This window comes from Erythrolamprus reginae, chromosome 9, assembly GCF_031021105.1.
Source record: "Erythrolamprus reginae isolate rEryReg1 chromosome 9, rEryReg1.hap1, whole genome shotgun sequence".
NCBI classification, from domain to species: Eukaryota; Metazoa; Chordata; class Lepidosauria; order Squamata; family Dipsadidae; genus Erythrolamprus; species Erythrolamprus reginae.
In genome coordinates, this window is record NC_091958.1 from 44581252 (window position 1) to 44605033 (window position 23782).

Sequence of the window (23782 nt, forward strand, 5' to 3'; positions counted from 1 at the left end):
CCATTTCATAGAAACATAGAAACATAGAAGTCTGACGGCAGAAAAAGACCTCATGGTCCATCTAGTCTGCCCTTATACTATTTTCTGTATTTTATCTTAGGATGGATATATGTTTATCCCAGGCATGTTTCAATTCAGTTACTGTGGATTTATCTACCACGTCTGCTGGAAGTTTGTTCCAAGGATCTACTACTCTTTCAGTAAAATAATATTTTCTCATGTTGCTTTTGATCTTTCCCCCAACTAACTTCAGATTGTGTCCCCTTGTTCTTGTGTTCACTTTCCTATTAAAAACACTTCCCTCCTGGACCTTATTTAGCCCTTTAATATATTTAAATGTTTCGATCATGTCCCCCCTTTTCCTTCTGTCCTCCAGACTATACAGATTGAGTTCATTAAGTCTTTCCTGATACGTTTTATGCTTAAGACCTTCCACCATTCTTGTAGCCCGTCTTTGGACCCGTTCAATTTTGTCAATATCTTTTTGTAGGTGAGGTCTCCAGAACTGAACACAGTATTCCAAATGTGGTCTCACCAGCATTCTATATAGCAGGATCATAATCTCCCTCTTCCTGCTTGTTATACCTCTAGCTATGCAGCCAAGCATCCTACTTGCTTTCCCTACCGCCTGACTGCACTGTTCACCCATTTTGAGACTGTCAGAAATCACTACCCCTAAATCCTTTTCTTTTGGGAGAGCCAATAAAATTACAATGGGCAGAATTCTCTATTGCTAGGAATGTCGCTGGGAATTCTGCATGGCGTCAATATTGCAAAGTGAAAAGTTTGGAAAAGCCACCTGGGAATGCTGAAAGCCAACTCTACTAGAATATCTGGGATCCAGAAGACCAGTTAACCCACAGAAACCAGCAATGAGCTATTTATTTATTTATTGGATTTGTATGCCGCCCCTCTCCGTAGACTCGGGGCGGCTAACAACAATAATAAAAACAGCATGTAACAATCCAATACTAAAACAACTAAAAAACCCTTATTTTAAAACCAATCATATCTACAAACAAACATACCATGCATAAATTGTAAAGGTCTAGGGGGAAAGAGTATCTCAGTTCCCCCATGCCTGACGGCAAAGGTGGGTTTTAAGGAGCTTACGAAAGGCGAGGAGGGTGGGGGCAATTCTAATCTCTGGAGGGAGTTGGTTCCAGAGGGCTGGGGCCGCCACAGAGAAGGCTCTTCCCCTGGGCCCCGCCAAACAACATTGTTTAGTTGACAGGACCCGGAGAAGGCCAACTCTGTGGGACCTAACTGGTCGCTGGGATTCGTGCAGCAGAAGGCGGTCCCTGAGATAATCTGGTCCGGTGCCATGAAGGGCTTTATAGGTCATAACCAACACTTTGAATTGTGACCAGAAACTGATCGGCAACCAATGCAGACTGCGGAGTGTTGGTGTTATATGGGCATTTTTGGGAAAGCCCATGATTGCTCTCGCAGCTGCATTCTGCACGATTACCTCAATTACCTTCAATGATCTCTTTGCCCAGAGAGTCGGCAGCTTTAATCTGTATGTTTTAAATTCTGTTCTCCAGTATTGTCCAACTACTGCTGAAATAACTAAAGCAGGTAAGGATGTCCTCTAACATGTGTATATACATTAGAGTCCTACATGTTTATATTGTTCTTTCATATGAGTATTGGTCATGTCCCCACCCATTCAGAAATGTCTCCATCACTCAACGGATGATTGATGGGTCGAAAGATAGATCCTCTTAGCTGGATTGTCTCCTCAATGCAATTCAACAAAGCCTTTCAGGAAACTAATCAGGATAGCAACAGCCCTAGCACCAAGACTTACCTTATACACTGCTTCACAGTCCTTTTGAATTCTTCTCTAAGTGTTTTACAGAGTCAGCATTTTGCCCCCAACAATCTGAGTCCTCATTTTATCCACCTCAGAAGGATGGAAGACAGAGTCAATCTTGAGCTGATCAAGATCGAACTTCTAGCAGTGGGCAGAGTTAGCCTGCAGTTCTGCATTCTAACCACTATGCCACCAGTGCTCTTTAACAGTCTGCTAAAAGCTCTACTCTATTGCCTAGACCAGAGTTTTCAACCTCAGTAACCTCAAGATGTGTGAAGTTCAACTCCCAGAATTCAATGCGTTAGCAGGAAGCTCTTATTCTCCTCCCACCTCCATAAAGTCCAACAGGATTCAGAGGTAATGATGGAGTTCCCATTGTGGTAAACCAACTTTCGTTTGAAGTAATAGCAATAGCAATTGTCCTTAGACTTATATATAGTTCTCGGCACTCTCTGAGCAGTTTACAATGTCAGCATGTTGCCCCCAATCAATCTGGCTCCCCATTTTATCAACCCCGAAAGGCTGAGTCAACCTTGAACCTGATGAGGATCGAACTCCTAACAGTGGGCAGAGTCAACCTGCAATATTGCATTCTAACCACTGCGCCGCTACGACTCCCTACAATGACACAGGGTATCCAGGAACGACTCACCAGGATGAGGGTGCAAGGTGTAAGGAAGTTGATGAGGTCCCACAGAAGCGCCGAGAGCCAGAAGTTCACCATGTAAACACCGCTGACAAACTGTACGTGTTTGGCTTTGATGGACCTCTCGCTGACCAGCAGGAGCGCAAAAGTGCTGGACAAGGAAGCCATTCCGTAGAGCAAGTTAATGGCGATCGCGAAACCTGTCTGGCTTCTAAGGGGAAATTGCAAAGACAAAGCACAATCAGGCTTGATTGAAAGTTGGGTCCAGAAACCATTTTACCCCAGTTCTGGTGGATCTACAATCGATCTGCATGGGGAGTCGGGAATCAGGGATACCCAATACAGCGGTACCTCATCATACGAACTTAATTGGTTCCAGGGGGAGGTTCGTAAGGTGAAAAGTTCGTAAGACTAAACAATGTTTCCCATAGGAATCAATGTAAAAGCAAATAATGCGTGCAAATCCTTCAGGAAAATCCCAAACTTTAGAAGGGAGGTGAACAGAGGGCAGGGAGGAGCAGCTAAAGGGGGCGGGTGGAAGAAGCAAGGCTAGGCTAAAGGGTGAGTGGGAAGGAAGAAAGGCAAGGGGGGCGCCCCTCCCTTTTCTTTCTTCAAAAGACACCCTTTCAGTGCCTGTGCAAGCAAGTTGTTCTCTGCAAAATTTTTCCTCCCCCAAGCCACCCCTCCCTTTTCTTTCTTCAAAAGACACTGTTTCAGTGCCTCTGCAAGCACATTGTTCTCTGCAAAATCTTTCCTCCTCCAAGCCGCCCCTCCCTTTTCTTTCTTCAAAAGACACCGTTTCAGTGCCTCTGCAAGCAAGTTGTTCTCTGCAAAATCTTTCCTCCTCCAAGCCGCCCCTCCCTTTCTTCAAGAAAGGGAAAAAAAAGAAACCCCTTCATCCTAGCAGCAGCTGCTTGGGTTCGTAAGGTGAAAGTAGTTCGGAAGAAGAGGCAAAAAAATCTTAAACACCGGGTTCGTATCTTGAAAAGTTCGTTAGAAGAGGCGTTCGTAAGATGAGGTACCACTGTACTTGAAATAGAACAGAAAATGGAAGCAAGCAAATGGATTAAAGACGAAGGAAGTTTGGACTCACTCCATGAGCTGGTCTTTCGCTGTCTCGGTCATGTTGCGAGGTTGTGGATAGTTAGCCACAGTGATGGAGGCATTTGGTCCAACTATTAGCCTCAACAAGGCGTTGTGCACCAGGAGCAATGCAGTGGCAGGAGAATGAAACGCTTGGTTGTTGAAAAGAGCGGTGATGTTCATCTGGTCCGAGGACTCTTGGAAAGAAGCTGCCGCGATGTGGTACTCATTAAAGGCTCCGGCTTCTTCGGATGCTCGAGAAATCAAGTATTCCTCCAGGTTTCCTGCAAGTCAAGCAATGGTGTAGGCTTAAGTAATGATATGGGAGAAAGACGGTAGGGAAAGCAAGTAGGATGCTTGGCTGCATAGCTAGAGGTATAACAAGCAGGAAGAGGGAGATTATGATCCCGCTATATAGAGTGCTGGTGAGACCACATTTGGAATACTGTGTTCAGTTCTGGAGACCTCATCTACAAAAAGATATTGACAAAATTGAACGGGTGCAAAGACGGGCTACAAGAATGGTGGAAGGTCTTAAGCATAAAACGTATCAGGAAAGACTGAATGAACTCAATCTGTATAGTCTGGAGGACAGAAGGAAAAGGGGGGACATGATTGAAACATTTAAATATATTAAAGGGTTAAATAAGGTCCAGGAGGGAAGTGTTTTTAATAGGAAAGTGAACACAAGAACAAGGGGACACAATCTGAAGTTAGTTGGGGGAAAGATCAAAAGCAACATGAGAAAATATTATTTTACTGAAAGAGTAGTAGATCCTTGGAACAAACTTCCAGCAGACGTGGTAGATAAGTCCACAGTAACTGAATTTAAACATGCCTGGGATAAACATATATCCATCCTAAGATAAAATACAGGAAATAGTATAAAGGCAGACTAGATGGACCATGAGGTCTTTTTCAGCCATCAGTCTTCTATATTTCTATGAGTTGAGGCAAGAATGGGTGCTCAGCCCTGACACTTGGGTGTCAAACTGCCCAGTATCCTACATGCTAGTTTTGTCATCTGGGTTAAAAGATTTCTTTATCACTCTTAATTTTTTAATTTGTGCTAATTTTACTACAATTACTAATCGTAATTATAATCATTTTCTATCCAATTATAAAACTACATCCAAACATTCAGATTCTTCTCCATCTTTAAATTTCATTGTCATTCTATTCATCTTGGCACAATTTGAATTTTTTTAAAGCACGTCTTCTTCCGTTCGGATCTTAGATCCTTTCCATTTTTGTGCAAATGTCATCCGTGCAGCTGTTACCACATGTACAATCATATATATATATATATCTTCTTTACTTCAGTTATTCCTCAAAATGCCTAACAAAAAGATCTCGGGTTTAGTTCTAATTTCTGTTTTATCATTCTCTCTATTATTATTAATTATTATTATTATTATTTATTAGATTTGTATGCCGCCCCTCTCCATAGACTCTAGCCATGTCTGTATTCTAGTCCAAAATAATTTTTCTTTTGCACATGTCCACCACATATGATAATAAGATCCTGGTATTTGTTGACATTTCCAACATTTCATACTTTTCTCCTTAAACATTTTAGCAAGTCTTTCACGTGACATGTGCCCAGGGGTGGGCAGCAGGCAGGACAGGGTGGAACACAGTTCCACCAGTGGAAATGAAGATGCATGCTCAGCTCCAGCTGATCGGCGGCTGTCACTTCCTGGATTACTGGTCTCGGCTCAGCTCTCCTTTTTTTTCCCTCCTGCTGCTGCTGCTGCGTCTGCGCGCCTCGCTTTTTTCCTCTTTCCTTCTTCCTGACCTCGGACAAGCTTCCCTCTCTCCTGCCCGGCTCCCCTCCAGCCTCACACAGCCACCTCCCACCTGAGGTGCAAGCAGAAGACATGGGTGGAAGCGGCGTTGGCAGCTTTTATGCTTCTGGCAGCACCCGTTCACCTAGCTACCGAGCATGAGGCGAGGGGGCGACCCAGGAAGGAGAGCACGGGAAACCCGAAGCAAATTGTCACCCCAGCGAGCGACACTGGTAAGGTTGTAAGTCAAGGACTTAACAGTTTACTTGAACGATGATGATCGTTCACGCCACTCCCACCTGATCACATGGCTGGCAAACCACTCCTGCCCAGTCACATGACCATTAAGCCACACCCACAAAATAAGCCACACCCACAGTGTGGCAGTAAAAATTTTGGCTGCCCATTACTGCGAGTGTCATCTATAAAACATTTTATACTTCAAAGTTCAAAAATTTTGGAAGGAAGTACAGAATGAAATTAACAATATGCTAAACATTAATTGGATAATCACGAAAGAATTAGCAACACTAGTTAAATATGGGGAATTACGAGAATTTAAAGAAATCAAAACAGCAGCTTTGGAAAGCGCTCAAGCAGTAGTGGTATTAGGGTGGAAGGATAGCAATAAATGGACAATCCAGAATTGGTACTGGTATATGGTGGACCACATCCACTTCGAAATTATGGAAATAAGATTAAATAACTTTGATGAAAATAAATTGGACAAGCTGATGGCACGATGGAATAAGGTGAAAAATTATATCTTAAGTAGAGTTTATGACGACAATGTGAAAAATAAATTCCAATCACTTTTTGAAATGTAAACCGGAGCCAAGGAAGAAATTGAAATTTATTGTAAATAATTTAACCCCCTAAATGGTGGAGGGGTTTATTGGTGTTGGGCAGTTTTTCTTTAAGATTTGTTTGTTTGTTTGTTTGTTTGTTTGTTTGTTGTAATAAAAATGTAATAAAAAATATTTTAAAAAATAAAATAAAACATTTTATATAACTTTTCTTTATAAAATGTTGCTATAGTCAGTTTATCATTTCTTTCCCCCATAAGTTGTTTCCACTTATCTAATCCTAAATGCTAGGCCACTGTAAAGTACAATTATTTATTTATTCATTTGTCCAATACACAATACATATGGAAGAGAATTATCTCACTGGGTTGTGTTTTCTGCCTGGTCTACTTGGAAAGTCTAACATCTTGTGAGCACAAGGGAAAACCCCCACCCCCCAATCTTCTGAATTCTGCTCTAGAAGGAAAGCTTCTGGTTGTCACTGACCTACCACCTCCAACGGCTCCTGGCGTTGAGCACCAACCACATCCTTGTACTGCGCTGCCAACCTCTCGCCCAAGCTGGAGCCTTGGGAGACGGAGAAAGGCACCGTGGTCTGTCCGTACGGATTTAAAGTCAGCTTCAACAAGGGAGAGTCTTGAGGTCCCGGGAAGGTCTTGGCGGCGATCAAGGCAAAAGCAGTGAAAATAAGAGGCACCAAAAACTGGCCTGCTACCATCTTCCAGTTGCGCCAGCTGTACACAGCCCTCTTCATGAACATGGCGTAGAACTGCTGGCAGCAGAGGTAGAACTGCAGGGGTGAGGAAAGGATCGGAGTTAAGCAGGGGAGTGAGTTTTCTGCAAACCTTTTATTCCGGATGGTTAGAATCATTTTAAATAAAATAATAAAGTAAAGTAAGTAAAGTAAAGTAAAGTAAAGTAAAGTAAAGTAAAGTAAAGTAAAGTAAAGTAAAGTAAAGTAAAGTAAAGTAAAAAGTAAAGTAAAGTAAAGTAAAGTAAAGTAAAAGTAAAGTAAAATAAAATAAATAAAATAAATAAAATAAATAAAATAATAAATAAAATAAAAAAAAATAAATAAAACAAAATAATATAAAATAAAATAAAATAAATAAAATAAAATAAAACAAAATAATAAAATAAAATAATATAGAATAGAATAAAATAATAAAATAAAATAATAAAATAAATAAAATAAAATAAAATAATAAATTAAATTAAATTAAATGTATTTATTTATTTTTATTTAATTAAATTTCTATGTCACACAACTCCCTAGGGCACTGATGGTGAACCTTTTTCCCCTCGGGTGCCGAAAGAGCATGCATGCACGCTATCGCACATGCGTGAGTGCCCACACCCATAATTCAATGCCTGGTGAGGGCGAAAACAGCTCCTCCCACTCCCCGGAGGGCCTCTGGAGGCCAGAAACAGCCTATTTCCCAACTTCTGGTGCATCCAGTAGCCTCGTGTTTTGCCCTCCCCAGGTTCCAAAGGCTTTCCTGGAGCTGAAGGAGGATAAAAATGCCCTCGTCCATCCCCCTGGAGGCTCTTTGGAAGCCAAAAATGCCCTCCCAGAACCTCTGTGCAAGCCAAAAATCAGCTGGCCAGCACACACATGCATGCTGGAGCTGAGTTAGGGTGTCAAAAAAGGACATTAAATTGGGTGTGATTCCTTTAAAAACCACCTTATTTAGCCACATAAATTCTACAGGATGTCAGGAAGAAGCCATCATTGACGTGGACACTTTCGCCTGCCACACCTAAGCTGTAGAATGTATTCTGATGTGGGATTTTGGGAGGGGCTACTGCATCAAGGATGTAGAGATGTAGCCATAACACATCCCTTCTGGATTCTCAAGGTCATCCTTTGTTCAGTACCTGCCTGGAAGCTGATGGGAGTAGCGGGCATATTGGCAGAAGACGACTGGTCAAGGTGATGAACTTATGGGTGCGGGAACAAGGGAATGAACTTTAAACTGTGTGAACTTTAAACATATGGGGGGAGGAGTTAGAACCCACCCCAGTGTTCAGCTTAATGTTGGAACAATCTTCAGTGATGAGTGCCCCACTGTCGTCAGTCATGCTCGTCAGCCCACTCGTGCTGCTGGAATCATCCATGGCCCAGTCGTTGGATCGCCGTTCGTGCTGGTACTGCAAAGCGGGCAGCTGGCTGGCTTGGATGTCCATGCTGGAATCCACCAGCTTGCCGACTCTTGAAGAAAGAGACCACGTCCAGAATGTTACCTCCCACTCCCGTTTCCTTTCAGTTTACTCTCATAGCAAGCCTGATGGGATGTGATCTCTTGAGAAGGCCAACCCATCTTCCAAGCTCACCTTTCAAGCTCACTTTTCAAATTCATCTTTCAACCTGACCTTCCAAGCTCATCTTCCAACCTTACCTCTCAAGCCCATCTTCCAAGCTCATCTTCTTTGAAGCCTACTTTCCAAGCTCATCTTCCAAGCTCACCTTCCAAGCTCACCTTTCAAGCCCACCTTCCAAGCTCACCTTCCAAGCTCATCTTCCAAGTTCACCTTTCAAGCTCATATTCCAAGCTCATCTTCCAAGTTCACCTTTCAAGCTCACTTTTCAAATTCATCTTTCAATCTGACCTTCCAAGCTCATCTTCCAACCTTACCTCTCAAGCTCATCTTCCAAGCTCATCTTCTTTGAAGCCTACTTTCCAAGCTCATCTTCCAAGCTCACCTTCCAAGCCCACCTTCCAAGCTCACCTTCCAAGCCCACCTTCCAAGCTCACCTTCCAAGCTCATATTCCAAGCTCACCTTCCAAGTTCACCTTTCAAGCCCACTTTCCAAGCTGAACAAAGAGTTACCTAAGGAAGACCTCTTCCATTGTGGTAACTGAAGCTCCATAACTGGCAATGCCCAGTTCTTCCCGGCGTAACTCCAGCTCTGTGAACAGAGCCTCAAATCTGGAAGGAAAAAGCAAGTGAGAAGATCTGAATTCAGACACTACATTCATAGCAACATCCAGGTTGATTTTGAGAAACCTGTTAGATAGCTCCCTTCAAGTTACCCATAACTATCTTTATTTTAAAAGTGTTTCTTTTGTTATTTTGTTCTATTATTCAATCCTGCCAACCAGGTCCAAAAGCTTAGGAAACTCAGTGCTGGCTGTGTTTGTTCATACAACATATGGCAACCCATACAACCAAGTTCCATTAAAGGCTAATGTGATCCTCAAACCCACCCCATGGAGATGTTCAGGGCAGATGGTGAGCACAGAAGCTGGATTAAATTTGCCCATGGTTATAGCATGGGGCAATGCATTGGAGTGCAATGTAGCAGACATCTGTGGTTAAGGCCCATCATGCGGGCAAAACCAAAGAGATAAATGTTCTCTTTGAACCAAGGCAACATCCTTCATGCCCATGTTCTCCAGGTGGATTGGATCTCTTTGAGCCTTTAGCAAACTTGGACCCCACTGGAGCATCCCCCATAATTATTAAGGGTGAGATTACTTGTGCATGCTCTCCTTGGGCAGAATGAAGGACAATTCTGCCCCTACGTTGCTCTCCAGAGAGGCATTGGGAACATAATGATAGATGAGGTGGGAGATCTCTCCGAGGTTGCAATAGGGCTCTTTCACCATCACCATGTGGTACCCAGCACCTGAAAAAGAAGAAGGATGAAACCAAACCTCTTCTTTCTCGGAATAATTAGACAGAAATTTACCAAGAATGATAGACATTTAATATTACACTTAACGACAGCGGCAAGAATAATATACGCACAAACTTGGAAGCAGGAACCCATCCCAACAATGTATAACTTAATAGCAAAAATCTACGAGGTAGTAGAAATGACTAAACTAACACATGAACTACAGGACAAGGACATGGAGGACTTTCATAAAACTTGGGACAGATGGTATATCTGGATTGCAAAAAACAAGCTAAAATGAAAGAAAACCGGGAACTTAAAAATTAAATTTAGAGAGAAAAATTAAATTGATATTAAGAGAAAATATTACTAATACAAAGCGTTACTATACCATTGAGAAAATGAAATAAAATGGATATACTAACAAGAAAACCAAAAGATTGTATATACAGTGATACCTTGTCTTACAAACTTAATTGGTTCCGGGATGAGGTTGTTAAGATGAAAAGTTTGTAAGACGAAACAATGTTTCCCATAGGAATCAATGGTAAAGCGATTAATGCGTGCAAGCCCAAAACTCAACCCTTTGGCCAGCCGAAGCGCCTGTTTTTGCGCTGCTGGGATTCCCCTGAGGCTCCCCTCCATGGGAAACCCCACCTCCGGACTTCTGTGTTTTTGCAATGCTGCAGGAGAATCCCAGCATCGCAAAACTGAGCGCTTCACTGGCAATGGAAGTCCGGAGGTGGGGTTTCCCAGCGAAGGGAGCATCAGGGGAATCCCAGCAGTGCAAAAACACCAAAGTCCTTGAAACCCCACCTCCAGACCTCTGTTTTTACGATGCTGCGATTTCACTGAGGCTCCCCTTGCTGGGAAACCCCACCTCCGGACTTCCGTTGCCAGCGAAGTGTCCGTTTTTGTGCTGCTGGGATTCCCCTGCAGCATAACAAAAACACGGAAGTCCGGAGGTGGGGTTTCCCATGGAGGGGAGCCTCAAGGGAATCCCAGCAGTGCAAAAACAGGCGCTTCGCTGGCAACAGAAGTCCGGAGGCGGGGCATCTCAGCGGCGGCAGTGGGTTTGTAAGGTGAAAATAGTCTGTAAGAAGAGGCAAAAAAATCTCAAACCCCGGGTTTGTATCTCGAAAAGTTTGTATGACGAGGCGTTTGTAAGACGAGGTATCACTGTATATGTAATGTATATGTAATAACTATTAAAAGGAAAATATTCCTTTCTGTACTATGTATGAGCTGCAAACCAACTACACCACTATCTAGGTGGTGCTGATACTAAGCTATGATACCAAATATTCCATGTATAAAGCAAGATGCTTTATTCTTTATTCTTTTTGTATGTTATATGTATATATTGTTGCTTTGTTGTCTTTTGTTATCTTTTTGTTTTAATGTATATATTTAATAAAGTATTTTATAAAAAAAAGAAAAGAAAAAGAAGAAGGATATTGCCATGTAGGGCTTTGTAGGTCATTATCAACACAATAGCCCTCTCTAAGCGGTTTACAGAGAGTCAGCACATTGCCCCCAACAATCTGGGTCCTCATTTTACTGTCCTTGGAAGGATGGAAGGTTGAGTCAACCTTGAGCCTACTGAGATTCCATCTGCCAAACTGCTGGCAGCCAGTGTACATTCAAAGTGACAGTGACGTTATTCTAGGTCTAATCTCCTTACCATATTTATGCTTGAGAAAGAGGGAAGATCCACAACATTGGAGTTCGCCTTTGGCCATAATGGCGATGCGGTCACCCAGCAGGTCTGCCTCATCCATGAAATGGGTGGTGAGCAAGATGGTGCGAGTTCTCCGCTGCTGCTGAAGGAGCTCCCACGTGGCCCGTCGTGAAACGGGGTCCATGCCTGAGGTAGGTTCATCCAACATCACCACCTGCAGAGAACAGGGAGGTTCACGGGTTGGGTTGAGAGTTGGTTGCAATCCGGTAGGCCTGATGTGAGTGGAAGCCGGTCTCTTGGGTCTTGAGCAGAGAATTGGGGTAGTGCAATGGAAAGAGGTGGTGGAGGTAATGGCACGTTCAGAAGGAAGAGGGAGGGAACCTTAGGGTAGGTACCTCATATAAAGAGAACTTCTATAAGTTGTTTTATAGATAACATTTCCTACCAACGAGGCTAGCCAAAAATGGGCCCAAACCTTTTATCGACTTGCTGAAAATGTAAAAAGCTGCCAGGGACATACTATCACATGTGGTGGGAATTAGATTAGATTAGATTTATGTGCCGCCCCTCTCCAGAGACTCAGGGCAGCTCGCAACAATGGTAAAAACAGTACATAGTAACAAATCTAATTTTTAGCAATCTAAATTACAGTTTTAGGTTAAAAAGTCCATAAAAGAAACCCCAATATATAAAAGACAAGCACACAATCAATCATACACCAAAACTACATGGGCAAGGGGGAGATGTTTCAATTCCCCCATGCCTGACGGCAGAGGTGGGTTTTAAGGAGCTTACGAAAGGCAAGGAGGGTGGGGGCAAACCTAATCTCTGTGGGGAGCTGGCTCCAGAGGGTCGGAGCCACCACAGAGGAGGCTCTTCCCCTGGGTCCCGCCAGACGACAATGTTTAGTCGACGGGACCCAGAGAAGGCCAACTCTGTGGGACCTAACCGGTCGCTGGGATTCGTGCGGCAGAAGGCGGTCCCGAAGATATTCTGGTCCAGTGCCATGAAGGGCTTTATAGGGCATAACCAACACTTTGAATTGTGACCGGAAACTGATCAGCAACCAATGCAGACTGTGGAGTGTTGGAGTAACATGGGCATACGTAGAGAAGCCCATGATTGCTCTCGCAGCTGCATTCTGCACGATTTGGAGTTTCCGAACATTCTTCAAAGGTAGCCCCATGTGGAGAGCATTACAGTAGTCGAGCCTCGAGGTGATGAGGGCATGAGTGACTGTGAGCAATGACTTCCGATCCAAATAGGGAAGAGAAAGAAAAAAAGAAAGAAAAGGAAGGAAGGAAAGAAAGAAAGAAAGAAGGAAGGAAAGAAGGAAAGAAAGAAGGATGTGAGGAAGAAAGGGAGGAAAGGAAAGAAAGAAAAAATGAAAGAAAATAAAGAAAAGGAAGGAAAGAAAGAAAGAAAGAAAGAAGGAAGGAAAGAAGGAAAGAAAGAAGGATGTGAGGAAGGAAGGGAGGAAAGGAAAGAAAGAAGAAAAGAAAGAAAAGGAAGGAAGGAAAGAAAGAAAGAAGGAAGGAAAGAAGGAAAGAAGGAAAGAAAGAAGGATGTGAGGAAGGAAGGGAGGAAAGGAAAGAAAGAAAAAAAGAAAGAAAAGAAAGAAAAGGAAGGAAGGAAAGAAAGAAGGAAGGAAGGAAGGAAAGAAAGAAGGATGTGAAGAAGGAAGGGAGGAAAGGAAAGAAAGAAAAAGGAAAGAAAATAAAGGTGTAGGAACAGAAACATTTAGGTTCAACTCCTTTGTTCAGCAACAGAGCTCAACTCAATGTAAAGACTCACTCTTCCACAGGGCTGTTGTAACACAGGCAAAGACCCATACACATACTCCTTTCAACTTTCCCAAGTGACAGGGTTTAAGTACCATAAAACCCAGCAACAAATGGGGTTTCCTGACCCTTGAAACGAAGAAGAACCTTGATGGCAAAATAAGGGCTTCCGTTTCCGGATGGCAAAGACCCTCAACCTCTCCATGCCATTTCCTACTGTTGGGAAAGAAAGCAAGTGGTCCCTCCCCACCCTGCGAGGTACCAAGTCCCACCAGACTCTCTCAGAACCACCTGCACAGGTGAACAAGGATGAGGGGGAGGAAGGGACTAGCCGAGCCGCACCTTGGAGTCCCCAGCGAGAGCGATGGCAATGGAGAGCTTGCGTTTCATCCCGCCAGAGAGGGCCTTCGACAAAGTGCCACGTTTCTCTTGTAAGTTGAGGATGTGCAGGATGTGGGCGATTTCTCCTGGGCATTTTTCAGCAGGGAATCCTTTCAGCTGAGATGGAAGAGAAAGGTGAAAAAAAGGGTACGAGGCATTATCAACATGGTATTAAGATTCTACAGGGAGTTCTCATTTTACTAGCGGCGGCTTAGTGAGTGTTGGAAGTTACAACGGACCTGAAAAAAACAGGGAGTTTAAAACATGGATCTGGAACCCGACGATTCCTGCATGTGAAATCTTGCGAGAGGAAGCGCACAAGAGAGATTTTGGTGATTTTTTTTTTTGCTTCCATGCATGCGCAGGAGCCAAAAATGCCCCAAATCTCATGTGCGCGCAGGTCCTCTCACAAGATGATGATGATGATGATGATGATAATAATAATAATAATAATAATAATAATAATAATATAATTATTATTATTATTATTATTATTATTATTATTATTAATTAGATTTGTATGCTGCCCCTCTCCGAAGATTATTATTATTATTGTTGTTGTTGTTGTTGTTGTTGTTGTTGTTGTTATTATTATTATTATTATTATTATTATTATTATTATTATTATTATTATTAAGATTTGTATGCCGCCCCTCTCCGGAGGGTCGATTTTACTTCCTGTGCCAGTGGCACAGAGTTACTTGTGCAGCTTCATTTTCACCACTGGGACATAGTGTGGTGTGTATTGGCTAGCAACCCAATACTGGTCCCGTGGTTCCCTGATTCTTTGCGTACAACATTTTTGCCCAAACCCAGCATTGACGTTCAGTTTGGGGCAAAAAACGCTCCGCCATGAACAAGGGCTTCATTTCTTGAGCATAACATTCACTTAAGGACCACATGATTCTTGACAAATGTATATTTTATATTATGTACGCTGAGAGCATATGCACCAAGACAAATTCCTTGTGTGTCCAATCACACTTGGCCAATAAAATTCTATTCTATTCTATTCTGCAAACATATTTTCTCACTAGATCTATGACTTCTTCTAAAATGTCCTTCATTTAGAAAGGACCCCCTCCACCCTTCCCTTTCATTTATTCCAATGGACCTTTGGTCATATTTAAGTCTGCTGGCGACCAGTGTTCATGCTTCGGGAAACTTTTTCCTCTCTAAAATAGGCTGAAAATTTGGGTGCGTCTTATACTTCGAATGTAGCCTTTTTGAAGCTTTTTCCTCCAGTCCTAACAAGTTGCTAATGATCTTCCTGGCTCTTCCCTGGCTTGCAGGCTTCTTTTCATTGCTACTCCCTCTAAAGAGGTTTTTTCCAGCCCTAAGTATTTGCAGGCTTGTTTTCATTGCTACTCTCTCTGAAAAAGTTTTTTTCAGCGCTAACAAGGTGCTAACGATCTTCCTGGCTTGCAGGATTTTTTCACTGCTACTCCCTTTGAAAAAGTGTTTTTCCAGCCCCAAGTCTTTGCAGGCTTGTTTTCATTGCTACTCTCTCTGAAAAAGTTTTTTTCAGCGCTAACAAGGTGCTAACTATCTTCCTGGCTTGCAGGATTTTTTCACTGCTACTCCCTTTGAAAAAGTGTTTTTCTAGCCCCAAGTCTTTGCAGGCTTGTTTTCATTGCTACTCTCTCTGAAAAAGTTTTTTTCAGCGCTAACAAGGTGCTAACGATCTTCCTGGCTTGCAGGATTTTTTCACTGCTACTCCCTTTGAAAAAGTGTTTTTCTAGCCCCAAGTCTTTGCAGGCTTGTTTTCATTGCTACTCTCTCTGAAAAAGTTTTTTTCAGCGCTAACAAGGTGCTAACGATCTTCCTGGCTTGCAGGATTTTTTCACTGCTACTCCCTTTGAAAAAGTGTTTTTCTAGCCCCAAGTCTTTGCAGGCTTGTTTTCATTGCTACTCTCTCTGAAAAAGTTTTTTTCAGCACTAACACGGTGCTAACGATCTTCCTGGCTTGCAGGATTTTTTCACTGCTACTCCCTTTGAAAAAGTGTTTTTCTAGCCCCAAGTCTTTGCAGGCTTGTTTTCATTGCTACTCTCTCTGAAAAAGATTTTTTCAGCGCTAACACGGTGCTAACGATCTTCCTGGCTTGCAGGATTTTTTCATTGCTACTGCCTTTGAAAAAGTGTTTTTCCAGCCCCAAGTATTTGCAGGCTTGTTTTCCCTGCTACTCCCTCTGAAGAAGATTTTTTCAGCCCTAACCAGGGGATAAAATAATGTGCTGAAGCTGGCCAGATTAAGGACGCTAGCCAGATGAATACCTGGTAGGTAGGTTCCCTGCCCCCCCCCCCATTTTCCTCCCCCAAAACTAAATTGTGTCTTATACTCCGAAAAGTATGGTAAGTGGATTTCACCACTGTGATAGACCAATGAGTAGTGCGCAATCACACAAAATTTGGACTTTGCAACCAGGAAAATAAGTGGATCCCAGAAAGGTAGAGACTATAAAAGTTCAAGTAAACATTGACTAAAGTTTACCCCAGAGTAGAAGTAGAGGTGCTCTTCTACGGTCATGTGGTCAAAGAGGACATCGTGTTGAGGACAAAGACCCAGGCTCTTTCGGATGAGGACCATGTCTTGAGAGATTTCATAGCCATTGATATATGCTTGTCCACTTGTTGGAGGATATAGTCCTACGAAACAGGGGACATAGGTTAGGGTCAAATATAAAACTCCAGGCAATGGAAGAATGGGCAGTCATAAAAGTCTGAATTATGAGGGTTATCTGGAAAGTAAGGTTACAAGGCACGTAGCTCTCGGGGGAATATTTGTGGGGGAAGTTGGTATTATTTATTTATTTATTTTTTAATTTATTTATTTTGTCCAATACACAATGAGGGTTTTAGTGGGTATATATCAATATACACATAGTAAAATACACAATGAAGGTTATAGAGGAGATACTCATAGTAAAATATATCTAAGAAAGAATAGAAAAGAAGATATAGTAATAGAACATATCAATGAAAGAATAGAAGAAGAGATATAAGAATAGAAGAAAGGTATAGGAGATATAGGAGAGCAATAGGACAGGGGACGGAAGGCACTCTAGTGCACTTGTACTCGCCCCTTACTGACCTCTTAGGAATCTGGATAGGTCAACCGTAGATAATCTAAAGGTAAAGTGTTGGGGGTTTGGGGATGACACTATGGAGTCCGGTAATGAGTTCCACGCTTCGACAACTCGGTTACTGAAGTCATATTTTTTACAGTCAAGTTTGGAGCGGTTAATATTAAGTTTAAATCTGTTGTGTGCTCTTGTGTTGTTGTGGTTGAAGCTGAAGTAGTCACCGACAGGCAGGATGTTGCAGCATATGATCTTGTGGGCAATACTTAGATCTTGTTTAAGGCGTCTTAGTTCTAAACTTTCTAGGCCCAGGATTGAAAGTCTAGTCTCGTAGGGTATTCTATTTCGAGTGGAGGAGTGAAGGGCTCTTCTGGTGAAGTATCTTTGGACATTTTCAAGGGTGTTAATGTCTGAGATGCGATATGGGTTCCAAACAGATGAGCTGTATTCGAGGATGGGTCTGGCAAAAGTTTTGTAAGCTCTGGTAAGTAGTGTGAGATTGCCAGAGCAGAAGCTACGTAGGATTGGGTTTACAACTCTTGAAGCCTTCTTGGCTATGTTGTTGCAGTGGGCTTTGGCACTTAAATCTTTTGTTATTAGTATACCAAGGTCTTTAACCGAGTGGGGATTATCTGTGATAATTTGATTATTCAGTTGGTATTACTATCGTGTAGTGGGAAGCCAGCGGAAGAAAACGAGCAATGCCATTGGTCAGTAGATCATCAACTGGCATTGTGGTGAAGGTTAGAGATGAGCATCCTCATTCCATTTCCCTCCAAGTGAGACGTGCGCACTGTAATATACTACCTGAATGCTAAGGGCATGAACGCTGTTGAGATGGGTACCCAAGATGCTTACCGAAGCGCACAAAATCGACAGAGTCAATGTCGCCCGAGAATTTCTTGACTGTTTCGAGATTGAAGGTGAGGTTTTTCACTTTCGCGGCCTGCACTGGTTGCCGATTAGTTTCCGGACACAATTCAAAGTGTTGGTAATGACCTATAAAGCCCTACATGGCATCGGGCCAGAATACCTATGGGACAGCCTTCTGCCGCACGAATCCCAGCGGCCAATTAGGTCCCACAGAGTTGGCCTTCTCCGGGTCCCGTAGACTAAACAATGTCATCTAGGGGGACTTTAGGGGAAGAGCCTTCTCTGTGGTGGCCCTGGCCCTCTGGAATCAACTCCCCCCGGAGATTTGAACTGCCCCCACCCTCCTCGCCTTCCGCAAGACTCTGAAGACCCATTTATGTCGCCAGGCATGGGGGAATTAATGTACCCCCCTTCTGACTAGTAAGATTTGAGTATGGTTATGATTGTGTACTATCGGTTGCTTTTTAATGATAGTGGGTTTTAACTATAGTTTTTTATTGTTAGATTTGTACTGTATTGTTATTGTTGTTGTGAGCCGCCCCGAGTCTTCGGAGAGGGGCGGCATACGAATCTAATAAATTATTAAATTATTATTATTATTTTCTCAACTGTATAGAGACAAGAGATGAAACTTGGGCTTATCACCATACTCCAGAGAACAAACGTCTATCAATGCAGTGACAATTTACCCATCCTCTTTCAGCCAAAAAATTCAAAACTCAGCAATCGGAGAGAAAAATCTCGGGTACCCATCGCAGCAGCGTTCACGCCCTTCGCATCCAGGTAGTGTATTACAGCGCACACTTCACACTTGGAGGGAAAGGGAATGAGGATGTTGGAGCTGCAATTTATCTATTTACACTATTACTTTTACTCTGTAAAACTACAACTAGCCAACAACCACCATCAACTGTCAATCAACCACACCTATGCAAAGGTGTCTGACATTTTATATATTTATTAACCAATCAGGTTGTAGCATTTTTTGTCGACAATGATTCAGCATTCTTTACTATAATAGTCGTTACAATGATTACAGTTCTTCCTCCTGCACTGGGATATTATATCAGGTTAGGCCTAATCCTGACAAGAGGACGTTTATCTTTATCCTTCACCATGTTGTGGTTAGCTCTGGCCCAGCTCCTGCCCCAAGGACTGTGGATGTGGGGGAGACATCCACATGCCGCAGGCCTGTTTTGCTCCTGGTGGAATCTGATGATGAAGGCTCCTCTGACCAAGAAGACATGAGTGACAGGGAGGAGGAGAGTGTGGCAGACAGCTCAGAAGGAGATCAATTATCTCTCTCCTCCTTGGATTCAGAACAAGAGTTAATGATACAGCCACGCATGCGGAGAGCGATGCATAGGCAGCAACAACTGAGAGATTATTATCAAAGAAAATGAGGCCACCTATGGTTGGGTGGGGCTGTGGTAATTAGTGAGGCTGCTATAAATAGCAGCCTGTGGGTTTGGCCATTGTGGAGGATTATCTCATCGTGGTGTTTCGTGACTGCCTTGCTGACTTCGCCCTTGGTGTGTTGCTTTTTTTCCCGCTTTGAAACTAAACCAGGGCAAAGTGTGTTTCACTTTGTTAAAGAAGAAGGACTGTGAATTGCCTCACAGCTGCAAGCTAAGTATCTCAGAACTGATAAGAGACTTGTACCAATTACCAGTTTGTTTGGAGACGAGTGCTCTTGGCTATACCAAAAGAGGGCTTAGGTTAAGTGAATTTTCGTTATAAAGAACATTGTTTTGAATTTTCAAACGTGTGTGTGTCTGAAATTTGTACCTGTGAATTTTCGGGAGGATTCTACCAGAGAGCCCGACAGAACACACCACAACGCCAGTCAAGGATCTACTGAGCATTGGCACGCTTCGTTCTCTCTCTAGATCTGCTGATGATACGGTCTGAGTTCGAGATCTAAGCAGGGCCCAAGCCTCACCTGTGAGCATGGACAAAGTGGTGGTTTTCCCAGCCCCGTTGTGTCCGAGCAGGACGGTGATTTGTCCTTCGTACATATTAAGAGTCAGGTCCTTCACAGCTTCTCTGGTTTTGTTCCCCACTTTGAACACCTGCAGACAAGCGAGGAAAGAAGGATAAAAACAGAGAAGTGCTATTTCTACAACAGAGTCAGCATAAGTGCCCGAGAGCCGTGATGGCGAACCTATGGCCGTAGTGCCACAGCTGGCATGCAGAGGCTTCTCTGCGGGCAAGAAAATCATCACCCAGCTCAACTCCACTGTGCATGTACCAACCACCAGCCAGCTGATTTATGGGATGCAGAGGGGCGCATGCAGGATATGTGGGCGCATGTGTGGTGGCATGTGGCAGAGGATGGGGAACCACCCACCCTGTTTTTGGTCCCAGGAGGCTGCAGGGAAGCCTGCTAGGTCATGCACACATGCACAGGGAGCATGGGGGGTTGCCTGTGCATGGAGCACATTGCATTATGGGTGCTGGCAAGCGCATGCGGTCGTGCATGTGCAATCTTGGCATACGACGAAAAAAGGTTAGCCATCACTACCCTAATGTATTCAAGTTTATTTATTTATTTATTTATTTATTTATTTATTTATTTATTCATTCATTCATTCATTCATTCATTCATTTATTGGATTTGTATGCCGCCCCTCTCCGTAGACTCGGGGCGGCTAACAATAGTAATAAAAACAGCATATAACAATCCAATATTAAAACAGTTAAAACTAAACATACATACAGCCATACCATGCATAAAATTGTAAAGGCCTAGGGGGAAAGAGTATCTCAGTTCCCCCATGCCTGGCGGCAGAGGTGGGTTTTAAGAAGCTTACGAAAGGCAAATAGGGTCACGTTAGAGTCAAAGGGACATAAAAACACTTAGTGAACCTACTGGAGAGAATATTTGTAGCTTAGGGTTAAATTCAGTAATGGGCAGCCAATTTTTTTACTTCCACACTGTGGGTGTGGCTTATTTTGTGGGTGTGGCTTAATGGTCATGTGGCTGGGTAGGAGTGGCTTGCCAGCCATGTGACCAGGAGGGTGTGGCTTGAACGATCATCATGGTTCAAGTGAACTGCTAAGTCCTCGACTTACAATCTTACCAGTGTCGCTCGCTGGGGTGACAATTTGCTTCGGGTTTCCCGCGCTCTCCTTCCTGGGTTGCCCCCCCCGCTTCAGGCTGGATAGCTAGGTGAACGGGTGCTGCCAGAAGCATAAATGCTGCCAGCGCCGCTTCCACCCATGTCTTCTGCTTGCAGCTCAGGCGGGAGGTGGCAGCGTGAGGTTGGAGGGGAGTCAGGCAGGAGAGAGGGAAGCTCGTCCGAGGCCAGGAAGAAGGAAAGAGGAAAAAAGCACGGAGCGCAGATGCAGCAGCAGGGGAAAAAAGGAGAGCCGAGTGGAGGCCAATAATCCAGGAAGTGACAGCCGCTGATCAACTGGAGTTGTGCATGCATCTTCATTTCCACTGGTGGAACTGTGTTCCACCCCGTCCTGCCTGCTGCCCACCCCTGGTTAAATTTTTAGGTCCTTGGTGCTCCCTGCTCTTGGTGGCTTTCTTGTAAATGTTTCACTACCCAACTAAAGAACATCATCAGAGCTAGAAGGGAGTGGGGTTTGCTCTGTTTATATATAAGTACCACTAGAAGAGAATATTTGTAGCTCATGGTTGAAGTGTGGGATCTTTAGTGGTCCCTGAGCTTGGTGGCTTTCTTGCAAGACATTTTATTACCCAACCAGGAAACATCATCAGTATTAGAGGGAAGTGGTGTTTCCTCTGTTTATACATAAGTGTCAATAAAAGAGGCTATTTGTAGCTTAAGTCATGACCTTTAAAGCCTTACATGGCATTGGACCAGATTACCTCAGGAACCGCCTGCTACCGCACGAATCCCAGCGACTGATAAGGTCCCACAGAGTTGGCCTTCTCCAGGTCCCGTCGACTAAACAATGTCGTTTGGCGGGCCCCAGGGGAAGAGCCTTCTCTGTGGCGGCCCCGACCCTCTGGAACGAATTCCCCCCGGAGATTAGAACTGCCCCCACCCTCCCTGTCTTTCGTAAACTACTCAAGACTCATTTATACCGCCAGGCATGGGGGAGTTGAGATAGCCCTTCCCCCTAGGCCATTACAAGTTATGCATGGTATGTTTGTGTGTATGTTTGGTTTTATAATAGGGGTTTTAGTTGTTTTTTATTATTGGATTGTACATGTTGTTTTTATTATTGTTGTTAGCCGCCCCGAGTCTATGGAGAGGGGCGGCATACAAATCCAATAAATTATTATAATTAATAATATATAATTATTATAATTATAATTATAATTATAATTATAATTATAATTATAATTATAATTATAATTATAATTATAATTATAATTATAATTATAATTATAATTATAATTATAATTATAATTATAATTATAATTATAATTATAATTATAATTATAATTATAATTATAATTATAATTATAATTATTAATTATTAATTATAATTATTAATTATTATTAATAATTTATATTATTAATAATTTATAATTATATTTATAATTATATTTATAATTATATTTATATTTATATTTATAATTATAATTATAATTATAATTATAATTATAATTATAATTATAAATTATAATTATAATTATAATTATAATTATAATTATAATTATAATTATAATTATAATTATAATTATAATTATAATTATAATTATAATTATAATTATAATTATAATTATAATTATAATTATAATTATAATTATAATTATAATTATAATTATAATTATAATGGGCGTGGCTGGGAAGGATACTGCAAAATCTCCAAGCTCAGGCGGCATCCAGGGCTCTACAGTTCAACCTTAATAATAATTAATAATTAATAATTATTAATTATTATTAAGGTTGAACTGTAGAGCTCTGGATGCCGCCTGAGCTTGGAGATTTTGCAGTATCCTTCCCAGCCACGCCCACCAAGCCACGCCCACCAAGCCACGCCCACAGAAATGGCAGGAAAAAAATTTGAATCCCACCACTGACGCCACATCACCATAAACACACCCAGGTTTCGCCCTTAGGAGGGGAGCAACCGGCAGCAGCAGAAGCTCACCTTGGAAAGATGTTTGATTTTGATGCCCGACACCAAATCCGAAGGCTCTTCCTCTATGAATTGACTTTTCAAGGCTTTCTCTGGATCTTCCTCCTCTTCCTTCTCTTTCCCCAGAACGGTCTGGGGGCTCCCACACCAGTAAGAAGGCTAAAAAGAATCAAAGAGAGTCCATCATTCCTTCCTGACGGACTGGTCCAGGAAAGAAAATCAGAAGGATCGTTTGAATGTATGCAATATTTATACAGTGTTCCCTCGATTTTCGCGGGCTCGAAATTCGCGAAAAGTCTATACCACGGTTTTTCAAAAATATTAATTAATAAATACTTTGCGGGTTTCCCCCCCTATACCACGGTTTTTCCCGCCCGATGACGTCATGTGTCATTGCCAAACTTTCATCTGCCTTTAATAAATATTTTTTTTAATAAACTTTAATAAATAAACATGGTGAGTAATAATCTAAATGGTTTCAAAGGGAATGGGAAATTGCAATTTAGGGGTTTAAAGTGTTAAGGGAAGGCTTGGGATACTGTTCATAGCCAAAAATAGTGTATTTACTTCCGCATCTCTACTTCGCAGAAATTCGACTTTCGCGGGCGGTCTCGGAACGCATCCCCCGCGAAAATCGAGGGAACACTGTATATTTCCTATCTGGAGGAAATGTCCATTGCGAGTGGCTTTTAAAAACGACAGCAAACCATTTCTAAGGGCTTTCAAACCCACCTTTCAAAGCAGAAAGCCCAAAAAGACGATTTTCAAACACTGACGTGCACAACTCCCAAATATTGTACATTATTGCAAAATGTATTTCTGATCTTAATACAGTGGAACCCCGACTTACGAGTTTAATTGGTTCCGGAAGGAGGCTCGCACGTCGAACAGCTCGTATGTTGAAACATTGTTTCCCATAGGAAACAATGTAAAAGCGATTAATGCGTGCAAGCCCGAGGGCTGAGGGGAAAAGACGTCGGCTGAAGCGGGGAAGTTCGCCAGGAGTCAGCAAAGAAGCCGCGCGTGTGTTTTAAAACATCGGAGCCGGCATGGGGAGGCTCTCAATCAACCCCCGAGTCCGGGTTGGGGGCTCGGGGGCTGATTAAAAGCCTCCCCATGCCGGCTCCGATGTTTTAAAACACACGCGCGGCTTTTCTGC

At 42.7% G+C, this 23782-nt stretch overlaps 1 protein-coding gene across 3 annotated transcripts in view; it reads right to left on the bottom strand.

Annotated features, from left to right (window-relative positions):
* Window positions 1–23782, bottom strand: part of ABCA3 (ATP binding cassette subfamily A member 3) — a 122122-nt gene that overhangs the window by 27520 nt on the left and 70820 nt on the right. For all 3 annotated transcript variants that reach the window (XM_070761055.1, XM_070761057.1, XM_070761056.1), the window contains 11 exons: window positions 22636–22782; window positions 19502–19631; window positions 16098–16252; window positions 13568–13723; window positions 11448–11658; window positions 9622–9772; window positions 8974–9072; window positions 8161–8353; window positions 6628–6931; window positions 3559–3832; window positions 2472–2676 (listed from right to left, as the gene is read on the bottom strand). In XM_070761055.1, coding sequence (XP_070617156.1) covers window positions 2472–2676; window positions 3559–3832; window positions 6628–6931; window positions 8161–8353; window positions 8974–9072; window positions 9622–9772; window positions 11448–11658; window positions 13568–13723; window positions 16098–16252; window positions 19502–19631; window positions 22636–22782 — 2025 coding nt within the window. The remainder of the gene's footprint in view (window positions 1–2471; window positions 2677–3558; window positions 3833–6627; window positions 6932–8160; window positions 8354–8973; window positions 9073–9621; window positions 9773–11447; window positions 11659–13567; window positions 13724–16097; window positions 16253–19501; window positions 19632–22635; window positions 22783–23782) is intronic.